The sequence below is a fragment of the Chiloscyllium plagiosum genome, unplaced genomic scaffold (genome assembly GCF_037043375.1).
Source record: "Chiloscyllium plagiosum isolate Xiang-an unplaced genomic scaffold, Cpla_swu_hap1 HiC_scaffold_14, whole genome shotgun sequence".
In the NCBI taxonomy this organism is placed as follows: domain Eukaryota; kingdom Metazoa; phylum Chordata; class Chondrichthyes; order Orectolobiformes; family Hemiscylliidae; genus Chiloscyllium; species Chiloscyllium plagiosum.
Window position 1 is genome coordinate 53,162,954 of NW_028270152.1, and position 22,934 is coordinate 53,185,887.

Here is a 22,934-nt window from a genome sequence, read left to right on the forward strand (position 1 = left end):
ATTTAAAATTGTATGAAAAAATGTTTATGCTTGAAGAAAGGATCTTACACTATCAAATGCCAAAAGATGATTATATAAGATTTAATCCATGGAACAGCTTTCCTCTGTTCCATATGTTTTTGGATGCTGACAATGAGCTCCATGTATAGATCACCAAAGTTGTGACCTCCTACTATTTAAAAGGACATGTTAACAGATGTATGGAAACATCACCCCCTGCAAATTCCCCTCCAAGCCACATGCCATCCTGATTTGAAATTACATTATTCCTTCATAGTAAAAATCCTGGAACTCACTTCCTTATAGTACTGGGATCAAGCTACAGCAAATGCATTACAGTGGTTTAAGAAGGCAACTCACCACCACCTTCTCAAGGACAATTAGGGGTGGCCAATAAATGCTGTCTAGTCAATGATACCCACATCTGTGAATAACTAAACAAAGACAAGTTAAAATTAACAAAAGGTGAGTAAAGCTAAACTTGAAAAGTGAAAGGATAGAGAGAATTGGAAGCAAATGGAGTGGAGCAATCGAACTTTAGTGTTTATACGGTGAATGATAACTAGCAGACTCTTCTGAAGCATTGTTCACTGTGAGTCAAGAAGAAGGTGGGTTGGAAGTAGGAGAGCACAAATGTGACAGTGTTAAAATTGCATGAAGTATGAGCTGCATACAAGATGTTTCACATTATCAGATGGTATTTTTCATCTTTAGTTTTAATACCACAGCAGTAAAGCAATTCCTGGTAGCTTTCTTGCTACAATCTTAATATTTTGTTCAGCAAGATTGTAATTGAGGTAAAACCATTTACAGAGCAGGTCAATCCAAAGATACAAGAATTTCTTGGTAGTCCAAGGGTTAAAAGCAATGCAAAAGTTTGTCTAAGATAAATAATGACATACATTCATAACTGTTATAACTTGTTTTTCTTAGTTATTCAAAATCAGCATTTATTCTAATGTGCTGTACATGATATATTTACAGTTAAATATAAGATGCAAGTAAACTAATGAAAAATGCTATGATTATGGCAGAGTTGATTTTGTACTGGTAGCTATGCATTATTTCTCTAACTTGTTTAGTATACAAAGCATATAAAATGCTAACTTTGTGACTCAGAGGATGGCATTCGTCCCCTTCATTGCCCATTGGTGTGCATATTCGTAGACTCCTAAGCCACAGAGTGACAGCACAGCACATGCCTCCTCCACACTGTTGGTCTCTGTCACAAGCCTGGAACCAAATACATAAAGCAGCAGAATAAGAGCACTGAAAATATTATCTACATTTAACTGTGTACATTTGTTGGATTAAACAATGTTTAATTAACACCAGTCACACTATACATGTTGAAATGTTCTAACAGCATGTTTGACAGTTTTGCACAAAGTCTATTTGCATTCTTAAGAATGAGTTTAAAAAGTTTAATGCTTACCAATATGCATACTTCAGGGTAAAAGTAAACAAATAAAGTGGTCTCCATTTTCCATATTTTCTGTCAGATATCAACCAGTGTAATAATGAGTTGAAGAAAGCTTTCTGTACAATAAATGAGTTATAAGTAAAGATTGTAAATGTATAAGTTCTGGAACTCTTTTAGAGTATAGGGTCCTTCAAAATTTGTGTGTCTGCTTCCACTGTATATAGCGATTACCTTTGCTTGTGTTTGCATGATTAATACTTTGATTCTTGCTAGCATTACTGCTTCACGTTGAAGTGTTATGATGAAAATGATCTTCCACTTTAAAAAATGCTCTGACGGCCTTGCTCAAACCCAATCAGATCCACAACCAAGTCACTGGATGGGTAACTTGATTGCAGGAACAGTGGGAACGAATCCCAGAACAGTTAGTAGGGACAGGAGAATGTGGAAGTGATAGTGATTGAGGGGAGGGGTAGGTGGGGGAAAATTGTGATACAGAGACAAATGGGGGATGTTTCCATTGCTAATGACCCTGGGAAAAGGGGGCAGGTAAGGTTTGAAGATACCTTACTCCCTGTTGCGGAGCCTGCTGGTCACATTTCTGTTCCTCCTACTCCACAAAGGGTTTTGATAAAATTAGGCTTTTAGAGCTCAGGTTCTTAGCCCGTTTTGGCCAGTTGTTGTCTCCTGCCATGGTTCATCTGTCAGGCTGCATGTAGTATGGAAATGTCCCTGACTTTAGTTTTATTTCACCAGTGTCATGATGTGGTCCTATCATGTTTTTATTAATAATATAACTGTAGCTTCAGGACCCTCAACTAATTTGAACTTCAGTGAACATGAAATGGCCCTGGACCACAGAATTCCCTCCGGTTGATAATTCAACTCCACTTTATGTTAACCTCTCACTCACACCATTCCCACTAGGCAAATAGAAAGAAGAGATGGTCAAGACCAAGAGCTTTAAGTTTAAGCTTTGAACGTATCATGTATATATGTATAAGTATTAATTTTCACTGATCATTATATGACCAAAGTATGAAATGGCTGCAGTCCAAATACTGCTATTAACATGCAACGTGGGTCTTTCAACAAAATACAGACCATCCAGGTGAGAAACAATTGTCTCACCTAAATCTATTGTCAAAGATTCACCAAGGTGATGTACTTTTAGGAAACGTAAATGACCAGATAGTATGTAGTACAATGGTTTATATAATGTCAGGATTCACACTGTTACAAAGTGCTGATATGGATGGTAACATGGGGACTTGTTAATTCAGGCAGACTGTCTCGTATGAAGAAGAAATCTCACTGAACGTGCAAGAAACTCCGAGAATGCTGGAGTACCCCAGCAGGTCTGAGGTATGTGGAGAGAGAAACAGAGTTAACGTTTCGAGTATAGTATGATGTCTTCAAAACTGAAAGGCATTGGGATTTCTTTTTTAATATACCTTTGGCAGAGGAGGTGAAAGGGGCAGATGGTGTAGAGGCCCAGTACAAAAGACAAAATTATTGTTAACAGTGTTGACAGAGAAAAAGAGATATAAAATAGGTGTAATTTAAGGTGTGAAAGTGAGACAGTGGGTCCCCTCTACTAAGACCAAAGTAAGCAAAACATTGACACGGTATTGAGGCTGTAAAATCCCTATATGGAAATAGAGTCATAGATTCATACACACAGCACGAAGAGGCTCTTTGGCCCAATGAGTCAGCACTATCTATACTACTGCCGCTTTTAGATTAGATTACTTAGTGTGGAAACAGGCCCTTCGGCCCAACAAGTCCACACCGACCCGCAACCCACCCAGACCCATTCACCTACATTTACCCCTTCACCTAACACTACGGGCAATTTAGCATGGCCAATTCACCTAACCTGCACATTTTTTGGACTGTGGGAGGAAACCGGAGCACTCAGAGGAAACCCACGCAGACAGGAGGAGAATGTGCAAACTCCATACAGAGTCGCCTGAGGCAGGAATTGAACCCGGGTCTCTGGTGCTGAGGGGCAGCAGTGCTAACCACTGTGCCACTTATACCTTAACCTTGACAATTCAAGTGTTCATCTACATACTTTTTAAACATTGCCAGGTTTCCTGCCTCAACTACCCTCCCAAGTAACAGATTCTGGATTCCCACCACCCTCTGGGTGAAAAAGAAAATCCTCAAATCCCCTCTAAATCTTCCGCCTTTCACTTTAAAATGATGCCCCATCATTATTGACACTTCAATTAAAGGGAATTTGCGTAGTGCTTCATGGGATCATTGCAGCAAGACCAAGGCAGAAATTAGGTCAGGGTGGTTTTATTGAAATGGAACACAACTGGAGTTTAACGTTGTTATTAAGAACCCCATTGGTTTTTTTGCACTGGGCCTCTACACCATATGTCATTTTTTTCCTCCTCTGCATCTGTCAAAAATAAACATTTTCCAACATCTTTAGCTCTGAAGAAGAATCATTACAATAACTCTATTCCTCTCTCCATGATGCTGCAAGCCTTGCTGAGTTTCTTCAGCATTCAGGGGATTTCCGTCAGATTTCCATAAATGATCCCTGTTGGCACAGATGCAGCCTTGAACAATGAGTGCAATGTCAAAGTGAACTAATGGTAAGCCAGCGGAAGCTGACTTATGTTGATAAAATGATAAAGGCAATCCAAAGTTAAGCTTATTAAATTAATCAGCTAATAACATTTCTCAGTGAAATTACTAATTGTGTTATAAACTTAGAATCTTCCTGTGTCTAGAGATGCAGAAGGCAGACGGAGCACATGCTCATGTCTGCTTCCTGAAAGTTTATTTTCTTGGAAGGTTTCTAGCCTGAACCTTTAGCTGAGAAGATCATCTGGGTCTCTCTTCACTGCAATACAGATATTTACACCACACGCTGCATCCGAAAGGCTAAGTGCATTGTGGAAGACCCCACACACCCTCACTCAAATTCTTCTCCCTCCTGCCATCTGGCAGAAAATACCAGAGCATATGTCTCTCACAGCCAGACTGTGCAACAGTTTCTTCCCCCAAGCTATCAGGTTCCTTAACACAGCATAATCGGACTCTTTCCAGTCTAAAATTCTTTCGAATTGCAGCTAGAAAAATGTCTATTATCCATCATTTTTCTGTTGCACTGTAACTTGCGTGTTTTGCACTACTTATGCACTACTTATGCACTTTATGCCGTGTATGATTGTGTAGTTTGTGTTGTCCATGTAGCACCCTTGGTACTGGAGGAACACTGTCTCATTTTATTACTGTAACCCTGTTGTATATAGTAGAAATGATAAAGTCTCTCTCTCTCTCTCTCTCTCTCTCTCTCTCTCTCTCTCTCTCTCTCTCTCTCTCTCTCTCTCGACAAATATGATTTTTTTTTTTAGGAATCTCTATCTCTCTTATGTTTTAGCATAGGCTGGTGGGAAGATTTACAGGAGCAAATTACTGCAGATGCTAGAAGCTGCACTGAAAACAACAAATGATAGAGATGACAGTGGGTCAGGCAGCATCCATGTAGACAGCAAACTAGCATTTTGAGTCTAGATGACTGTTTATGAAGAGTCATCGAGACTCAAAAGGTTCGCTTGCTCCCTCTCCATGGATGCTGCCTGAGTGGCTGTGATCTCTGTCATTTGTTTTTCTCAGGAAGGTTTGCAGATTAATAATTAACCTGGTTGGCCAGATCCCTCTGCACTGAAGCACACTACATTTAGATAATAAGTTGCCTTTCTATTCTTCTGATCGAAGTGAATAGCCCGATGCTAAACTCCATCTGCCAAATGTATTTGCTGCAAGATTCCTAACCTCTGGCCTACACTTTGTAGACACATATTTATATAGTTATTCCAGTCCAGGTTCTGGCCAATGGTAACCTCTAGGATATTGATGATGGGTAATACTATTGAATGTCAAGGAGCAATTGTTACTCTCTCTCCTACTGGAGATGGTTATTGCCTAGTACTTGTGTGGCACAAATGTTACTTGCCAGTTGTCAGCCCAAATCTGGTAATTGCCCAGGTCTTGCTGCACGAACTGCTTCAGTAACAGAGGAAATGCAAATGGTGCTTGATAATGTACAATCATCAGTGAACATCGCCATTTCTGACCTTATGATGGAGGGAAGGTCAGTGATGAAACCACAGAACATGGTTGGGCCACTCCCCTGTGGAGCTCCTGCAGAGATATTCTCGGCCTGAGATAACTGATCTCAAACCACCAAAACCATCTTCCTTTGTGCTAGGTATGACTCCAACTCGCGCAATAAATAAAGAATTAAACTTTGCAATTAAGTTCCCAGGATTGTAAAATCTTTTGAGCTTGCTGATGGCACACATTTTCAACACCTCTTGCCTGCATTCGCACCTCATGTGTACTAATTACATGGTTAGCTTTGCAGAGTTAAGTTCCACTTCACAATTACGTGAGTGAGAAATATGTCCTCTGCATTCACAACCGCATCGGCGTGGATTGCACCAGACAACGTAGTCATCCTCCCAGATTTTGACGTGAGTAGTCACTGTTTGGAGAGCATTTGTATTTTCCATGCCACGATTGAAATTATGTGGCAGTACTCTGTCTCACCGGGTACAGAAGATGATTGTGGGAGGGATGCTGAAGTGTAAATATCCTAGGCCAAGGTGACTGGCCAGGGTGAAAGTCTGTCTAGACCAGTGTGGATAACCACTAGGGGAAGGGAGGTAGGATGATCAGGGCAGGATGGAAGATCCTGAATATTTAGCTCTTAACATCCACTGGGGAATACTTCTTGGTTACAAGGAATGAAAGCCTGTTTGGGAGCTCATCAAATAGATTGACACCTTTGACCCCATTAGTAAATGATTAACTTACACTCCAACTCCATCACATGATTTGCTCAGCATGCTTGCATACATAATAACATGAAAATGACATAGAATCATACCAATCACAGCATGGAAACAGACCCATCGGTCCAATTCAGCCGTGCCAACCAGATATCCTATCTTAATCTCGTTCCATTTGCCAGCACTTGGCCCATATCCCTCTCAACCATTCCTATTCATATACCCATTCAGATGCCTCTTAAATGTTGCAATTGTACCAGCTTCCAACACTTCCTCTGGCAGCTCAATCCATACATGGACCACCCTCTGTGTGAAAAAGTTGCCCCTTAGGTCCCTTTTATATCTTTCCCCTCTCACTCTAAACCTATGCCCTCTAGTTCTGAACTCCTCACCCCAGGGAAAAGACCTTGTCTATTTATCCTATCTGTGCGCCTTATGATTTTATAAACCTCTATAAGGTCACCCCTCAGCCTCCGACTCTCCAGGGAAAACAGCCCCAGCCTGTTCAACCTCTCCCTAAAGCTCAAATCCTCCAACCCTGGCAACACCCTTGTAAATCTTTTCTGATTCCTTTCAAATTTCACAACATCCTTCCAATAGGAAGGAGACCAGAATTGCACACAATATTCCAACAGTGGCCTAATCAATGTCCTGTACAGCTGCAACATGACCTCCCAACTCCTGTACTCTAATACTCTGACCGATAAAGGAAAGCATACCAAACGCCTTCTTCACTATCCTAGCTACCTGCCATTCTACTTTCAAGGAATTATGGACCTGCACTCCAAGGTATCTTTGTTCAGCAACACTCCCCAGGGCTTTACCATTAAGTATATAAGTCCTGCTCTGATTTGCTTTCCAAAATGCAGCATATCACATTAAACTCCATCTGTCACTCCTCAGCCTTTTGGCTCATTTGATCAAGATCCCATTCTATTCTTAGGTAACCTTCTTCGTTGTCCACTACACCTCTAATTTTGGTGTCATCTGCAAACTTACTAACTATACCTCCTATGTTCATATCCAAATCATTTATATAAATGATGAAAAGCAGTGAACCCAGCATCAATCCTTGTGGCACTTCACTGGTCACAGGCCTCCAGTCTGAAAAACAATCCCCTGTCACCAGTACCCTCTGACTTCTACCTTCGAGCCAGTTCTGTATACAAATGGCTCGTTCTCCATGTATTCCATGAGATCTAATCTTGCTAAACAATCTCCCATGAGGACCCTTGTTGAACACCTTATTGAAATCCATAGAGATCACGTCCACTGCTCTGCCCTCATCAATCCCCTTTGTTACTTCAAAAATTTCAATCAAGTTTGTGAGACATGATTTCCCATGCACAAAGCCATGTTGACCCTCCCTAATCAATCCTTGCCTTTCCAAATACATGTAAATCCTGTCCCTCAGGACTCCCTCCAACAACTCGCCCACCACTGAGGTCATGCTTACTGGCCTATATTTCCCTGGCTTGTCCTTGCCAGTTTCTTAAATAGTGGCACCACATTAGCCAACCTCCAATCTTCTGGCACCTCGCCTGTGACTATTGATAATACAAATATCTCCGCAAGGGGCCCAACAATCACTTCCCTAGCTTCCCATAGAGTTCTAGGGTACACCTGATCAGTTCCTGGGATTTATCCACTTTTACACATTTCAAGACATCCAGCACCTCCTCTTCTGTAATATGGACATTTTTCAAGGTGTCACCATCTATTTCTTTACATTCTATATCTTCCATGTCCTTTTCCACAGTAAACACTAATGCAAAATACTCATTCAGTATTTCCTCCATCTCCTGTGGCTCCACCATGGGCTGCCTTGCTGATCTCTGAGGGGTAAAAACAATGACTGCAGATGCTGGAAACCAGATTCTGGATCAGTGGTGCTGGAAGAGCACAGCAGTTCAGGCAGCATCCAAGGAGCTTCGAAATCGACGTTTCAGGCAAAAGCCCTGATGAAGGGCTTTTGCCCGAAACATCGATTTCAAAGCTCCTTGGATGCTGCCTAAACTGCTGTGCTCTTCCAGCACCACTGATCCAGAATCTGATCACTGAGGGGTCCTATTGTCTCCCCAGTTACCCATTTGTCCTTAATGTATTTGTAAGAATCCTTTGGATTCTCCTTAACTCCATTTGCCAAAGCTATCTCATGTCCTCTTTTTGCCCTCCTGATTTCCCTCTTAAGTATACTCCTACTTCCTTTATACTCTTCTAAGGATTCACTCGATCTATACTGTCTATATCTGACATATGCTTCCTTCTTTTTCTTAACCAAACCCTCAATTTCTTCAGTCATTCAGCATTCCCGATACCTACCAGCCTTTCCTTTCACCCTAACAGGAATATACTTTCGCTGGATTCTAGTTATCTCATTTCTAAAGGCTTCCCATTTTCCAGCCATTCCTTTACCTGCGAACATCTGCCCCCAATCAGCTTTTGAAAGTTCTTGCCTAATACTGTCAAAATTGGCCTTTCTCCAATTTAGAACTTCAACTTTTAGATCTGGTCTATCCTTTTCCATTGCTATTTTAAAACTAACAGAATTATGGTCGCTGACCCCAAAGTGCTCCCCCACTGACACCTCAGTCACCTGCCCTGCCTTATTTCCCAAGAGTAGGTCAAGTTTTGCACCCTCTATAGTCCTAACACGTGCAGGTCAGGTGAATTGGCCATGTTAAATTGCCCATAGTGTACGGTACGTTAGTCAGAGGGAAATGGGTCTGGGTGGGTTACTCTTTGGAGGGTCGGTTTGGACTTGTTGGGCCAAAGGAGCTGTTTCTACACTGTAGGGGAATCTAATCTAGTAGGTACATCCACATATTGAATCAGAAAATTTTCTTCTGCACGCTTAACAAATTCCTCTCCATCTAAACCCTTAACTCTTCGCCATCCCATCTGTTTAGAAAGTTAAAATCCCCTACCATAACCACCCTATTATTCTTACAAATAACTGAAATCTTTCACTGACTATTAGGGGTCTATAATACAATCCCAATAAGATAATTATCCCTTTCTTATTTCTCAGTTCCACTCAAATAACCTCCCTGGATATATTCCCAGAATATCCTCCCTCACTACTAAAAGCTATCCTTTATCAGAAACGCCACTCTCCCTCCTTCCTTGCCCCCCTTTCAATCCTTCCTGTAGCATTTGTATCCTGGAACATTAAGTTGCCGGTCCTGACCACCTCTGAGCCATGTTTCTGTAATTGCTATGATATCCCAGTCCCATGTTCCTAACTATGATCTGAGTTCAGCCGCATTCCCTCTTGCACCCCTTGCATTAAAATAAATGCAGTTTAATTTATCAGTCCTACCTTGTTTTCTGCTTTGTTCCTGTCAGCTCTGACTGTTTGACTCACTCCTTTTCCCAACTGTATCAGTCTCCGATTGATCTCTTTCCTCACTATCTCCCTGGATCCCCCCACCTCCACCCCCAACCTTACTCATTTAAATCATTCTGAACAGCTCTAGCAAATCTTCTTGCCAGTATATTAGTTCCCTTCCAATTCAGCTGCAATCCACCTTTGTACAGGTCACTTCTACCCCAGAAGAGATTCCAATGATCCATAAATGTGAACCTTTCTCCCCTGACCAGCTCCTCAGCCACTCATTCCTCTGCTTTATCCTCCTATTCCTACCCTTGCTAGCTTGAGTAATCCAGATATAACTACCCTCGTGGACCTCCATTGTAAAATTCCTGTCTAACTTTGTATACTCTCTCTTCAGAATCTCATCCTTTTCTCCTCCTATATTGTTAGTTCCAATGTGTACAATGACCTCCTGCTGGTCCCCCTCCCCCTTGAGAACATTCTGCACCCTCTCTGAGATATCCTTGATCCTGGCACCAAGGATGCAACATACCATTCTGATTTTTCGTTGCTGGTTACAGACACGTCTGTCTGTGCCTCTGACTAGAGAGTCCTCTATCACAAATGATCACTTAGAACCCGACATACCTCTTATTACATTAGAGTCAGTTTTGGTACCAGAAACTTGGCTGTTCGTGCTTTATTCCCCTAAGAATCTATCACCCCTTACATTTCCAAAACAGCATATTTTTGAAATATGTCTGAAACAGAGATAGTCACAGGAGACTCCTGCACTACCTATTTACCCCTCCTACCTTTCCTGGTGTTAATTTATCCAGTTGATTGGATCTGCAGTTTTTCTCCTTCTATAACTGCCATCCATCACACCCGTTAGCTCTTGTAACTTCCTTATTGCCTCTAACTGCTGCTCCAACCGATCCATGCGATCCAGTAGGACTGCAACTAAAGACACTTCTTGCAGACATAATTATCAGTAACATGGAAACTCTCCCTAAAACTCCCATATCCAACAGGAAGAGCATATCACTCTACTGAAGACCATCCTTACTCCACAGACCCAGAAAATAGCACCTGTTTTTGCTCTTAAAAAAAAAAGTGCTCCAGGCTAACTTAATACTTATGGTCTCCATAAAACATGCAATCAAGAAAGAATCCACTCTACTCACTACTGTAAATTTACAACATGTTACACTTAAAAACTACATACTTATCTGTTCCTGTGCTGTGAGCTCTCCCACTCAGGTTCCTCCAAGGTCAGTTGTGATTTCCACTATTTGTTAATTTTTCCTTGATGCAATCCGATGTACAGCGATACATGAATTCAAACAGATAAGGCAGTAACTGTGCAGATTCACTGCTGTCAGTTAGCAGTGTAGGTTTCTTTCTCTCTCTCCCTCACTGACAATGTGGTTGCAGCCTTTTGTCTGTCTTTCTCCTTTTTTAAAAGGCCATGATTGGGTGAGAAAGACTGCCCTGTCCTTAAGCAGAAGTAGCTCCTAGTTCCTTACCCAATGGTGAGCTTGTACTCCAGAATGGAAGATTTCATCCAATGTATCCCATCATGGTTTGGGGTATACTAACCATTGTGTTTACTTTTTAAATATCTTGTATTAAACAGTTTTTGCATATGCAAATTGCTAAACTCCCCATAAACATTGTTGATTTTTAAAAAGATATTATTTCCTAAGCCACTGATGGAAAGAACTAAAGGAGAAGATTTCACATTTTAAGACCTATACTGTAACAAATCAACTGATGTCAACATAAATCAAACATAATTAAAATTGTTAATACTATATCAAAATAATGTAAAGATACTTTCACTTTAAATAACACAATTAAAATACATCTTACAAAACAAATTTAAGCAATACATTGCTTCTGGCAGTTATGTAGCCATAGGAAACAGTTGCACAGTCATGTGTAACTCTCCAGCAAGCTCAATTTTCACTGCCACACCAGATTGAAACATCCAGTGTCTTCTGATAGCCATTCATTTCAGCCTGAGGTTTCCAGATCAGTTACCACCAGCAAGACAATTTTCCATTCATTAAATCTCCAAGAGTCCCATTTGTTCTCTTCCTTCCTTCCTTCCTTTTTAACAAGACTGAATTCTCACAACCATTCTGCTTAGTTGTTAATAAGAAACAATTCACCTACTTCCCTTTCGGAGTCATTTTGTTGTCTCCCCATTCTAAAACAGCATTTTCTTTTCTTATGAGATACTGAGTAAAGATGTTAAAACAGAAAACCATTACTTCAATGTGTTTCAAATTGAGTTTCTCCAATAGTAGCAGAATGACTTGGGCCTATCATTGAGGAGGCATTAATCTGAAATTCACAATTACTTTATTTTCAAAATTTTTTGCTTCACCTTAAGTTATGGGAATAATGTAAAACATAAAGTCCAGTGTTCATGACAAGTTGTATTATTTTCTTATTGAGGGAGTGCAGCATAGGTTCATGAGGTCAATTCCCGGAATGGCGGGACTATCTTACGTTGAAAGATTGGAGCGACTGGGCTTGTATCCGCTTGAGTTTAGAAGGCTGAGAGGGGATCTGATTGAGACGTATAAGATTAGTAAAGGATTGGACACTCTGGAGGCAGGAAGCATGTTTCCGCTGATGGGTGAGTCCCAAACCAGAGGACACAGTTTAAAAGTAAGGGGTAGGCCACTTAGAACAGAGTTGAGGAGAAACTTCTTCATCCAGAGAGTGATGGTGTGTGGAATGCTGTGCCCCAGAAGGCTGTGGAGGCCAAATCTCTGGATACTTTCAAGAAAGAATTGGATACAGCTCTTAAGGATAGTGGAATCAAGGGTTATGGGGATAAGGCAGGAACAGGATACTGATTGAGGATGATTAGCCATGATCATAATGAATGGTGGTGCTGGCTCGAAGGGCAGAATGGCCGACACCTGCACCTATTGTCTATTGTTTGTTATTAACCTATTCTTGTCCAATGGCCACATCTGATCATTCATTGCTCAAGGTGGATACATCACATGTCACTTTAGAAGGAGCACTGATACCAAAAAATGAACCAAGCCAGAAAAGAAATAATTTCCACAGTTTATATTGTGAGGAGAACAGAGACCCTGGGGCAATCTCAACCTCAAATTTCAGATGATAGTTATAAATTATTTAAAGGCTGCCAAAATGTTTACATCATTATTTGTGTTCATAATAATTTTTAGATGTGCATTATTCCAGCAGTTACAACATAATTAATTTTACTATGTTTTATTTCTGTCAACCATTGTTCAGTTGGTAGTACACTCCCCCTCTGAATCACAAGTTTTCAAGGTTTGAGTCCCAATATAGGTAGAATTGAGGACTGCAGATGCTGGAAATCAGAGTCTAGATTAGAGTGGTGCTAGAAAAGCTCAGCAGATCAGGCAGCATAAGAGGAGCAGGAAAATCCATGTTTTGGGCAAAAGCCCTTCATCAGGAATAAACTTTTTTTGCCCAAAACATTGATTTTCCTGCTCCTTGGATGCTCCCAATATAGGTCTTGAGTACAAAGGTCAAAGCTGACAATCCAGTACAATACTGAGGAAGGATTGCACTGTTAGACAGGCCATCTTGCAGATGGGATATTAAACCAAGGCATGTAGTAAGATAGATCTATACTCATATCATGAACAGTAACAGGCTTTATTAAACATAACTATATCCAAGAGATCTTAAGAGTGGAGATTTTCTGGAACCCTACAGACTCAGGCTCCAATTCCATATGTTCTGATATCACTATAAAATAGATCCATATGCACATCCAGGTAGTTATTCTTAGAGTAAGTAGAGGGTAAAGTTGCCATAGTTCTACTGGAGAATAGGGCTGCATCCTTGTCAGAGAGAGATGGCTTAACAGTCACCATGCCTCAGGTGAGGGGAGAGGTTAAGAATGAGAATCCTTCCACTCAGAGTGGGAATTGAACCCATGCTTTTGGCATCACTCACCAGCCATCCAAGCTAACAAACCCCCTGTTTCGTAGAGTAAGATGTAGCCAAACCTTTACTGCACACCTCCTCCATGTTTTGTTTCACAGTGCTCCTTTAAAAGATGCAACCATGAGCATTTAACTCTTTGCTGTCCCTTCCACCTTCTCCCTCCACCCCTGGTCACTTGAAAGCATTTTCAGTTGTTTTGAACAATGAAACAGACATGTGTGTTCCTTTATTGTTGATGGGAGCTCAGCATTGGCGTGGAGTGGGGTGGAAGCTTACTTGCACAAGATTTTTGGAAAGCATTTGTAATTTGTTCTTTTTCAAGGCTCGATAACATTGTGTGATTGCGAATAGCTGGACTTCTAAATCAAAGTTTTCTTTAAGGTAATGAGACTGCTTCAATTGTTAAACTTTCATCCAATTGAGGTCCTTTTTTAAATGTTTAATTTTAAGCTTTGCCAAGATCTGCTGTGTTTCTCGAAGCCCTATAAATTTATCCCTTTGTTTCTGACTGAAAAAAATCCTTGCGTTTATCCGCAGCCTGCCGATAATATTACATTGGAGCCTTTGGTCTCTACTTAAGCAGCTCAACAGTTTCAGAATGTTGAATACTGGAGTGATTAAACTTGGATTGAAATACATCCTTTTCTTGGGTAATTTTTTTTAATGTTGTTGAGCAACCACTTGATGAGCTGTTTCTCAGTTTTGATTTCTTTTTTCTGTGTGTTAATTTTATGTTGGTCTCTGCACATGATTATAAAGATCTGTAATGTACAGTTAGCATCTACCACAGCAGATAGACATGCTCCTCAAAAACATCAAAGTCTATGATTCTGTGTTGGAGCTGCGGCAGCACTTGCAGTATGATTGAACATCCGTTACTAACTCCACAGTCTGAGACATCTCAGATAGCTTTGCTTGTTGCAGAAATTAGGAAGCTTCACATAGAATAATTGAATCTCTACAGTATGGAAGCAGGCCATTCAGCCCACATCATCCCTCCAAAGAGCATCCCATTCAGACCCACATCCCTATCCTATAATCCTGCATTTCCAATGGCTAATTCACCCAGCCTTCACAACCCTGGACACTATAGGCAATTTAGCAAAGTCAATCCAGCAATCCTGCACATCTTTGGACTGTGGGAGGAAACCCTCGCAGACACTGGGAGAATTGAAGCTGGAATTGAACTCTGTAGGGGTGTGGGTCTGAGTAGGATGCTCTTTGGAGGGATGGTGAGGGCTGAATGGCCTGCTTCCATACTGTAGACATTCAATTATTCTACATGAAGCTTCCTAATTTCTGCAACAAGCAAAGTTATCTGAGATGTCTCAGACTGTGGAGCTGTGAGGTAGCAGTGCTAACCACAGAGCCACCGTGCCACCCAGTGTGTAATTTATTATACTAGTTCAATCATACACTAAGATCATCTTCCTGTTTTACTGATCTTCTCCAAACGGAGTAATTTCTTCACCTAACTGTTTGCAGTTGCAGTTGCTGCCTGCCCTTGGTGGGTTCTATGCAAAAAGTAAACAACTTTACTTCTTTGCTACTTTTATCAACAGAGGGATAACTTTCCTCAAAAGAGACAGCAGAGACTTATTGAACAGTACTACCTCTGTCCAAGTCCAATAACCCAGAAAAGTCTAAAGCTTTTGTATCAACTGAAGGAACAACATGACTTGTGGGTTTCTCCTTTGTCACATTGTCATGGAAAAGCAGACTAAGGCTTAGAAAGCAATCTTCAGGCTAATTGTGTTCACTTTTGGCATCCATCTCCATCACTCCCCACCCCTCAAAGATTGTGGCTTCTCTTTTAATATTAATGGGTGGCATGGTGGCACAGTAGTTAGCACTACTGCCTCACAGCGCCAGAGACCCTGGGTTCAATTCCCGACTCAGGCGACTGACTGTGTGGAGTTTGCACATTCTCCCCGTGTCTGCGTGGGTTTCCTCCGGGTGCTCCGGTTTCCTCCCACAGTCCAAAGGTGTGCAAGTCAGGTGAATTGGCCATGCTAAATTGCACGTAGTGTTAGGTAAGGGGTAAATGTATGGGTGGGTTGCGCTTCGGCGGGTCGGTGTGGACTTGTTGGGCCGAAGGGCCTGTTTCCACACTGTAATGTAATCTAATCTAATCTAATGAGCGGTCTACATTATCTTTTCTGTCGTCCTTGAACTGGACAGCCTGTAGTGATTCCTGGAATACTGAGCTAATGCCGGTATCTTTAATTTCTATAGCTACTGAAGTAACTCCAGTTAATGAATAAGTGTAATAATTAGAATGAAATATATGGTCTATGTTAGTTGTCAAGCTTCTGCTGTGTTATTCTGATTTAATACCTCCTGTGCCCCAGGAGAATGTCTTACCTCAACCATAATGTAGGGTCATAAACAGTAGATACATCTGCCTGATCTCCATTTTAAAGTTGGTTTTCATATCGTAAACCCTGAAACAGCATTTGCCTTGTGGGTCTGTAACATTAGAGGAGGTGAATGCCTCCTCTGGACCAGCTATATGCCCCAAGAAGAATTAATTGTCTCCTCCGTGTCGTCTGTGGTTTGTTTTCCCTCTCTGGATGTTACAGTACTGTCTGTCTGTCTGTCTGTCTGTCTGTCTGTCTGTCTGTCTGTCTGTCTGTCTGTCTGTGTGTCTGTGTGTCTGTCTGTCTCTCTCTCTCTCTCTCTCGGCACTCATTACTATCTCTACTACTGGCTGGGCCTAGCTGCCACCAGTGTGGTCCCTTAATCGTGTCAACCATGCCCTGTTTCCTAGCATACTTTTTGTGGGTGGGTTCTCCAAGGGCCATTTTATTTTGCATCCTTGCAAAGACTTTCAATTCACAGTAATGTCTTTAAAAATTGTGAGTGACTAATTTTCTTCTTGCTCGCCATGTTATCTGCTGTGGGCTTTTGCCTATTTTGTTCCTGCTTTTGCACAGACTTTTCCCCCTCCATGTTTTGGTGACCAGTTAGGCCTTGAAGTCTGTTGCTTGCTATTTCATGTTGCTGCTGTGTTTTGCTGCTTCCTTTTGCTGCTGTGTTTCCCTTCAGATGGTTTCCCCATTGCTCAGGTCAGATCACTGAGCTGCCTCATCCTTCAGCTGTAGCACTGTTGTTTCTGGGCTTTACTTTATGCACTCATTATTTGCATCTGGTTCCATGGATCCGGTCACATTCTGCCACTGTGTAGTAAGATCAGGTCTACACTCTTTTGTTAGTGAGTATTAACATGCTTTATTAAAGTTAGATTTATCCAGGGAATGTTTAGAGTGGAGATCTTCTGGAATCCTGCAAACTTTGGCCCCAGTTCCACATATTTTGACAGCATTATAAAAGTCGAGTTAGGCCTTAAGTCCATCACGCCCTACCATCTTCCTGAGTGGATGTAAAAGATTCCATGGCCAAATTTTATCCCTCAATCAACCTTACAAATAAAACAGATTATCTGATTATTATTATAATGCTTTGTTACAAGTTTACTTAATGAAAATTAGCTGCTGCTTTTCCACTATTACCACAAAGAATTCACTTCAAGTATTCCAATGTCTGTAAAGTACTTTGAGATATCCAGAGCTCATGAAACATGCTTTATAGATACAAGCTTTCTCTAATTTTAAGATGGTCACTCAACAGAATGAGAATTTAAAGAATAGATTCACAGAAAGAAAGCAAATTCTTTTTTGTCCTGGCTAATGATATTCTTTTGCATCTCCAGACAGAAGTAGGCCATTAATATAATTAGGTTCATGCACAATAAGGGCCATTACACCGTTTACAGTTTCATTTTGAAGCATTGCTCTAAATGTCACTACAAATCGGGGGTATTTAACGGCATGCTGCAGCAGTCTGCAACCCAATGCATAACTCTGCAAGCGATGGTCAACTTGCAAATGAAACAATATGTACAATAATATGTTGCTTAAATATTTATACAGCTCCCGTGTAACATGTACAAAATACACACATGAAATATCTTGAATGGTCATTTCAAGACATTTGTTGTCCACATGATCATAGAGTAACTAAAGCTGCAATATAAATGCTGTCCTCTCCTCTTAAACAATTGCCATTAATGCAACTGTTTACTATTCTGGTCCCCTTGGACAATGATCAAATCCAGTGAAGCTAGTTTATTACCCAACAATTGCTTTAGAAATCCAAATGTTTTTATTCATGGCTAATGTAGCATGTTTTCTAATTTCTGAACTAGAATTTCTTTTTGGGCAGGAATAAGTCTAATATCTGGTTACTGGGCCTTGGGACGCACAGCCTCCTTGAGCTGGATTTTAAGATAGCTCTGCAATTGTTTTTGCCGAACTGGCTGTTGTCATTGAATAAGTGATCTGCCTTTTTCAGTACATCCATTATCACAGTTGAAGAAATTTGGGTGAGCTCTATGAAATACCACTACAACAGGTAGCAGTATCCTCCAAGCTTTCGTAAGCCATGATGTTGATAATGCATGGGCATTCCTTCAATGTGCTCACTGATACACATTGTAGTAGATTTATGGTAAGGAATGAGGTTTCTGAATAATGCCAAGCAGTGTGCTGAATAAAGGGAGAATAAAATTGAACACCACAATTTGAGTATGTAATTGTTTGCCTACACTTTCTTTCTTTGCAGAGTCATATTTTATGTCTACTGAAGTTAGAGTACTGAAATTGACATGGAGTACAGAGGTTGAGGTTACAAGCTGACTGGATAAATAAACTTGCTAGAACTTTACAAAACTTATCTTAATAAGTTTAACTTCAACACATCAATGGCAACTCAACAAATGCCTATTTCAAAACACAATTAAATTAAACCTTTATATTTAACTCAAAAATGATAGGATATGCCTATGTTCATTTGTTGAAATGGTCATTCATGGTTTCTTCTTTGGTTCTGAGTTAAGGGCCTTGCACTATCATCCTGGTCAATGGCTCATCACTTGATTTTAACTGGAACTGGTAATCAGTAAGACTTTTGTTGTTTTTGTCTCAATCACTCCATCCAAAATGGTCATAATCTCGGTCTTTCAAGCCTAAGGTGTTCAGGCATATATGACACAGACCCAGTTCAGCCGCTAAATCACAAGACTTGGTTGGACCACATCAAGCACTTGAGTCTCAATCCATCCTGCCAATCAACATTGTCAACTAGTTTAGGATTATCCCAAAAACAATGATCAGTTTGGGATGATTTTCTCCATCACATTCTGAATCCATTACTTTCTCTATAGCCAGATTCCGCTTGTATGCAAAGACAAGGAACTCAACGATTCTATTGTTACCACAACTGGTAATACACATTCAACTCTTTCTGCTGCTTCATCCATCCTCTTGCCCACCAAGCCCATGTTTTTCCATATTTCCAGGATGTGAATCTCTCTATCTAATGTTTCTTCAATCCCCAAGACTCACTAAAATGATCTCATTTGTGAGACAAATCGCCTAGAGAGTGGGGAAGGATTCAGTGAAAGGAAATTTGGAACTCTAAAGAGCAATTTCAGTGCAATAGTGCATGTGCAGATTTGGGTAAATGTAAAAATTAATAGCAATACTATATCAGCAAACAATATCTTGTAAATAATAGTTGCAGAAAATAAAATTGTAGTTTCTTAGTCTGAATACATGAAGAATTTGTAACAAGACAGATAAACAAACTAACAGCATAAATAGAGATGATAATTTTGATGTAATTGCCAATACAGGTTTGAAGTCAGAAAATGTAATGCTGCCACACAAGAAGGGAGAGAGATGGGAAAGAGAAAACTACAGGCAGTTCATTTTACATCATTTGTCAAGAAAGTGCTGGAACCTGCTTAATATTTAATGATGCACTGAGAAAATCATAGTAGTTTGTTCAAGCAAAATCAACATGAAAGGAAAATCCTGTTCAACAAATTTATTCAAGTTTTTGAGGATGTAACTAGTAGGGTAGATAAAGGAGAGCCAAGAGATGTAATGCAGCTGAGATTGGATTTTGTGCTGCCTTATCATTGGGTTTTAAAATTGTGGGCACATCAAGTCCAGTTCCTGACTTTTCTGAAACGTGTTGGGAAGTAGGGTACACGTTGGGTATCTCAGAGGTCAATGGCGTCCCTCTTAATGGTCCTGTCTCACCACTGCCCATACATCACCTGTGGCAGGTGAAGCCCCATTCCATGTCGGACATCAGCAGTGTAGCTGTGCAGATTGGTGCCAGGTAAAGGTGGGATCCATTGGTGGCAACCCCACTAACAGCATCCTTCATTTCGCCCTGCACCTGGTGTCATAACATCATAGGTGCAACCTGAGACTCCTGAATGATCTGGGTTCCTCTGTGTGGTAGAACTGTCTGTAGGCCAAAAGGTTGCCACAGTGCTTGTGAAATGAGAGCTGCCCACCAATTCATTTGGTCTCCAGTGTCTAAGATAGTGGTGGAAACTAATACAGCTGCAAATGTTAATTTGCTATGTGGTAGTGCTTAGGATCATGGTGAAAGCAAATGACATATTGGCTTTTATTGCAATGGCATTGTAGTATTAGAATTATAAAATCTTCTCATATTTTCATAGGTCTTTGAGGTCGCATGTCATGTATTGTTTGCAGTTTTTAATATCAGCATGCCAAGGGGTTTGGGGAGCAAGCTGGAAGTTGGAGTTGAGACAGAAAATTTACTTTGATTGGATTCAGTTATGGATCAAGCTCCAGGGCTGATTGTCTAATCCTATTTCTCTTTCTCATATACTATGTTCCCTTTTTCGACCAACTGACCTTCTTTTCATAATTCCTAAGTAAGTTGACATTATAAATTATTCTGTATTGTCAAGTACTCAAGTCTAACTCTAGGACCTGATGACCAAGGAATGTACATTTATGATGTGACCAAATAGGTTGAGTACAAAGCTGCAAGTCCTTCCAATTTACTGCAATGGCATCTTGTAAAACTGGGAGCAATTCCTAGTTGGCCATGTGATTGAAGCCGGTACCATCACTATTCTTGGCTCAAGACTAAAATACATGTGGAAAAGTACATGTTGCCACAGCAAATCCAGACTCCTTCATAGACCCATTGGCTCAGTTGGCTGAATAGACCTTGTGGAACAAATTGAATCAAACTCCATTCAATTCTCATTCAGGCAAGGAGAGATTTGTGATCTGCATGGCTTTCCTGTCCATGGTGTAAACTCAGTGCAATGCATTGGACCTGCCTTCAAGCAGAAATCTGGATAAGAATTCTTAAATATTGACTCTTTCCCTTTTAAAACTGCTTGTTCCTGCTCAGTAAACACATCCTTAGGCTGACCTTCAGATACATTTTTCTCTTCAAAGTTCATGGATATATCATCATTGTCAAAAGTAATGTCTTTTGTTGTATGGAGTAATGGTTCTCAAGGAGTTTATGTTCATGTTGTGTTAAGCTCCACCCAATCTGCTCACTTCACAGGATCTTTGTATGGAGACAGTTAAATTTGCATGAGTACTCAGAGAGTAGATGTATTCTGTACAGTTCCTGAGAGTTTTTAGTAATTATGCTGAGCAAATTAACGTAAACTGTACCAATTGCTGTGCGTACCTATCTCCAAAAAGTTTTTTTTTAAGTAAGGTAAGTGCTTATTCTGTTGAGACTCACCAATTGTCTGTTGGCTACCATTGATATGTAGACATCCTCTGCACTCAGCATTGAGAGAGAATGATTTGGTCGCAGTAAACTGGCCAAGCCAGAATACCACAGGCTGATGAGGGATAATATGACGTGGTGATCAGTGGTGTCAAATATTCACTAAGAAACTGGTAAGAGGTTCAGAGAGAACATATTGGGCTCGGGTAAAGTCAAAAAACCAGCCACATTAAGAAAAAGACAGAGGTCTGAACAAAGGAAGGTTCCAGGATTTGGGTATCCTAAATGGAAATGGCGAAAAGCTTGATGCAAATAGTGCAAAGACCAGAAAGAAAAGGCAATGGAGTAAGAAGAGTAATGAAGAAGTGCTTATCTTCCAAAAATGAACACTGTCACCATCATGAGTAGGCTCTGCAGGCCCACCTGAGAGGGACAGTGAACAGTCAGAAAAGTAATTTTGTCTGGGTTGCAGTTTTAGGAAGGCCTCAAAATTTATTTAAGTTGGAAAAGAACAAATTTAGAGAAATCTTTGGAAATAGTCTTCCGCAAAAAGGAAAATCAGAAAAAGCATAGCATTTCAAAGGACCAAGGTTCAGTACTTAAGCCAAGATTTCTGGGAGAAGATTTATAAAGTCTGCAACCAGGAAACTTTATTTAAAAGCATGTGCAAAAGAAAATTTTGTTGTGTTTTGCATCATTTAAAGGCAAGAAAATCTCCCTAGTTTGTTTGGGAACTCCATCTTGGCTGCAGAAGGAGGGAACATGCTCGAAAACATGGGAAGCTACCATTTTGATTGTTGCAAAAGGCTACAACACCCAGAAAGCAGTACACTAATGCAATATTCCAGTGGAACAGAAGTTGACAGCTCTGAAGCAGTAAATCACTGCTGAATGGCCAGTTAATAGAATTTAAAGCTTTGTTGCTAAATTTTAATGCAGTAATAAATCAATGCGAAGTTTAAAAACACTGGCAACTAAGGAAATTACTGCAACCTTGCTGTAATCTGGCAAATTTTATAGTGACAAAATTGACACTGTGTCCATAAACATCCATTCCCTCCACTGCTGGCACTTGTGTACTATCTACGAAATACACTTCAGAAATTCACCGAGGCTCCTTAGACAGCACCTTCTATCTGGAAAGTCAAGGGCAGGGGATACATGGGAACACAACCATCTGCAAGTTACCCTCTAAGCTACTCTCCATCTTGACTTCGAAATATATCATCATGGACAGGTCCTTCTACTCCAACGTAGAGAAAGGAGGCTTAGTATGAACAAACTAACCAAATTAGATTACCACAGGTTGATGGTGGTGTCCGTAAACATGGCATCTATTGCTTCATCATTTCTCTGTTTGAATGCTTCTCCAACTAAGCAGTAAAATGGTATATGCAATGTCACAATTGAAATCCTCTTTGACGATGGCATTATCCCTTTTCATCTGCCTCGACCTCTCTCTAACTTCTAATGTGGTCACACTATTGTCCTTAAGCATCCTTCCTTGGTTGTATAACTTGTAGTATTGCCCTTGCTTGATTCCACTGTAGTATGGGCAAAACATCTTCAGCAGTGTCCTCAACCTTTCTTAGCCTCACCTGATCTTATTTGTATAACATGACCAAGGTTTTACAGCACCTTCATCCTCTTTCCCAAAGAATTCCCGCTCCTGTAACTGCTCACTCCTATGTATCATTCTTTTGTGTTACCTTACCTCTGTGCATTTAGTTATATGTGGCCTATGCTTTGGAATTCTTATTTTAAATCTCTCCACCTCTACTCCTACCTTTCTTCCTTCAAAGTTATTGTGAAACTACTT

At 40.5% G+C, this 22,934-nt stretch overlaps 1 protein-coding gene across 2 annotated transcripts in view; it reads right to left on the minus strand.

Moving 5' to 3' along the window:
* prok2 (prokineticin 2) overlaps positions 1 to 22,934 on the minus strand; it is a 163,327-nt gene that overhangs the window by 14,358 nt on the left and 126,035 nt on the right. For both annotated transcript variants that reach the window (XM_087993978.1, XM_043708593.2), the window contains one exon: positions 1,108 to 1,233. In XM_087993978.1, coding sequence (XP_087850104.1) covers positions 1,108 to 1,233 — 126 coding nt within the window. The remainder of the gene's footprint in view (positions 1 to 1,107; positions 1,234 to 22,934) is intronic.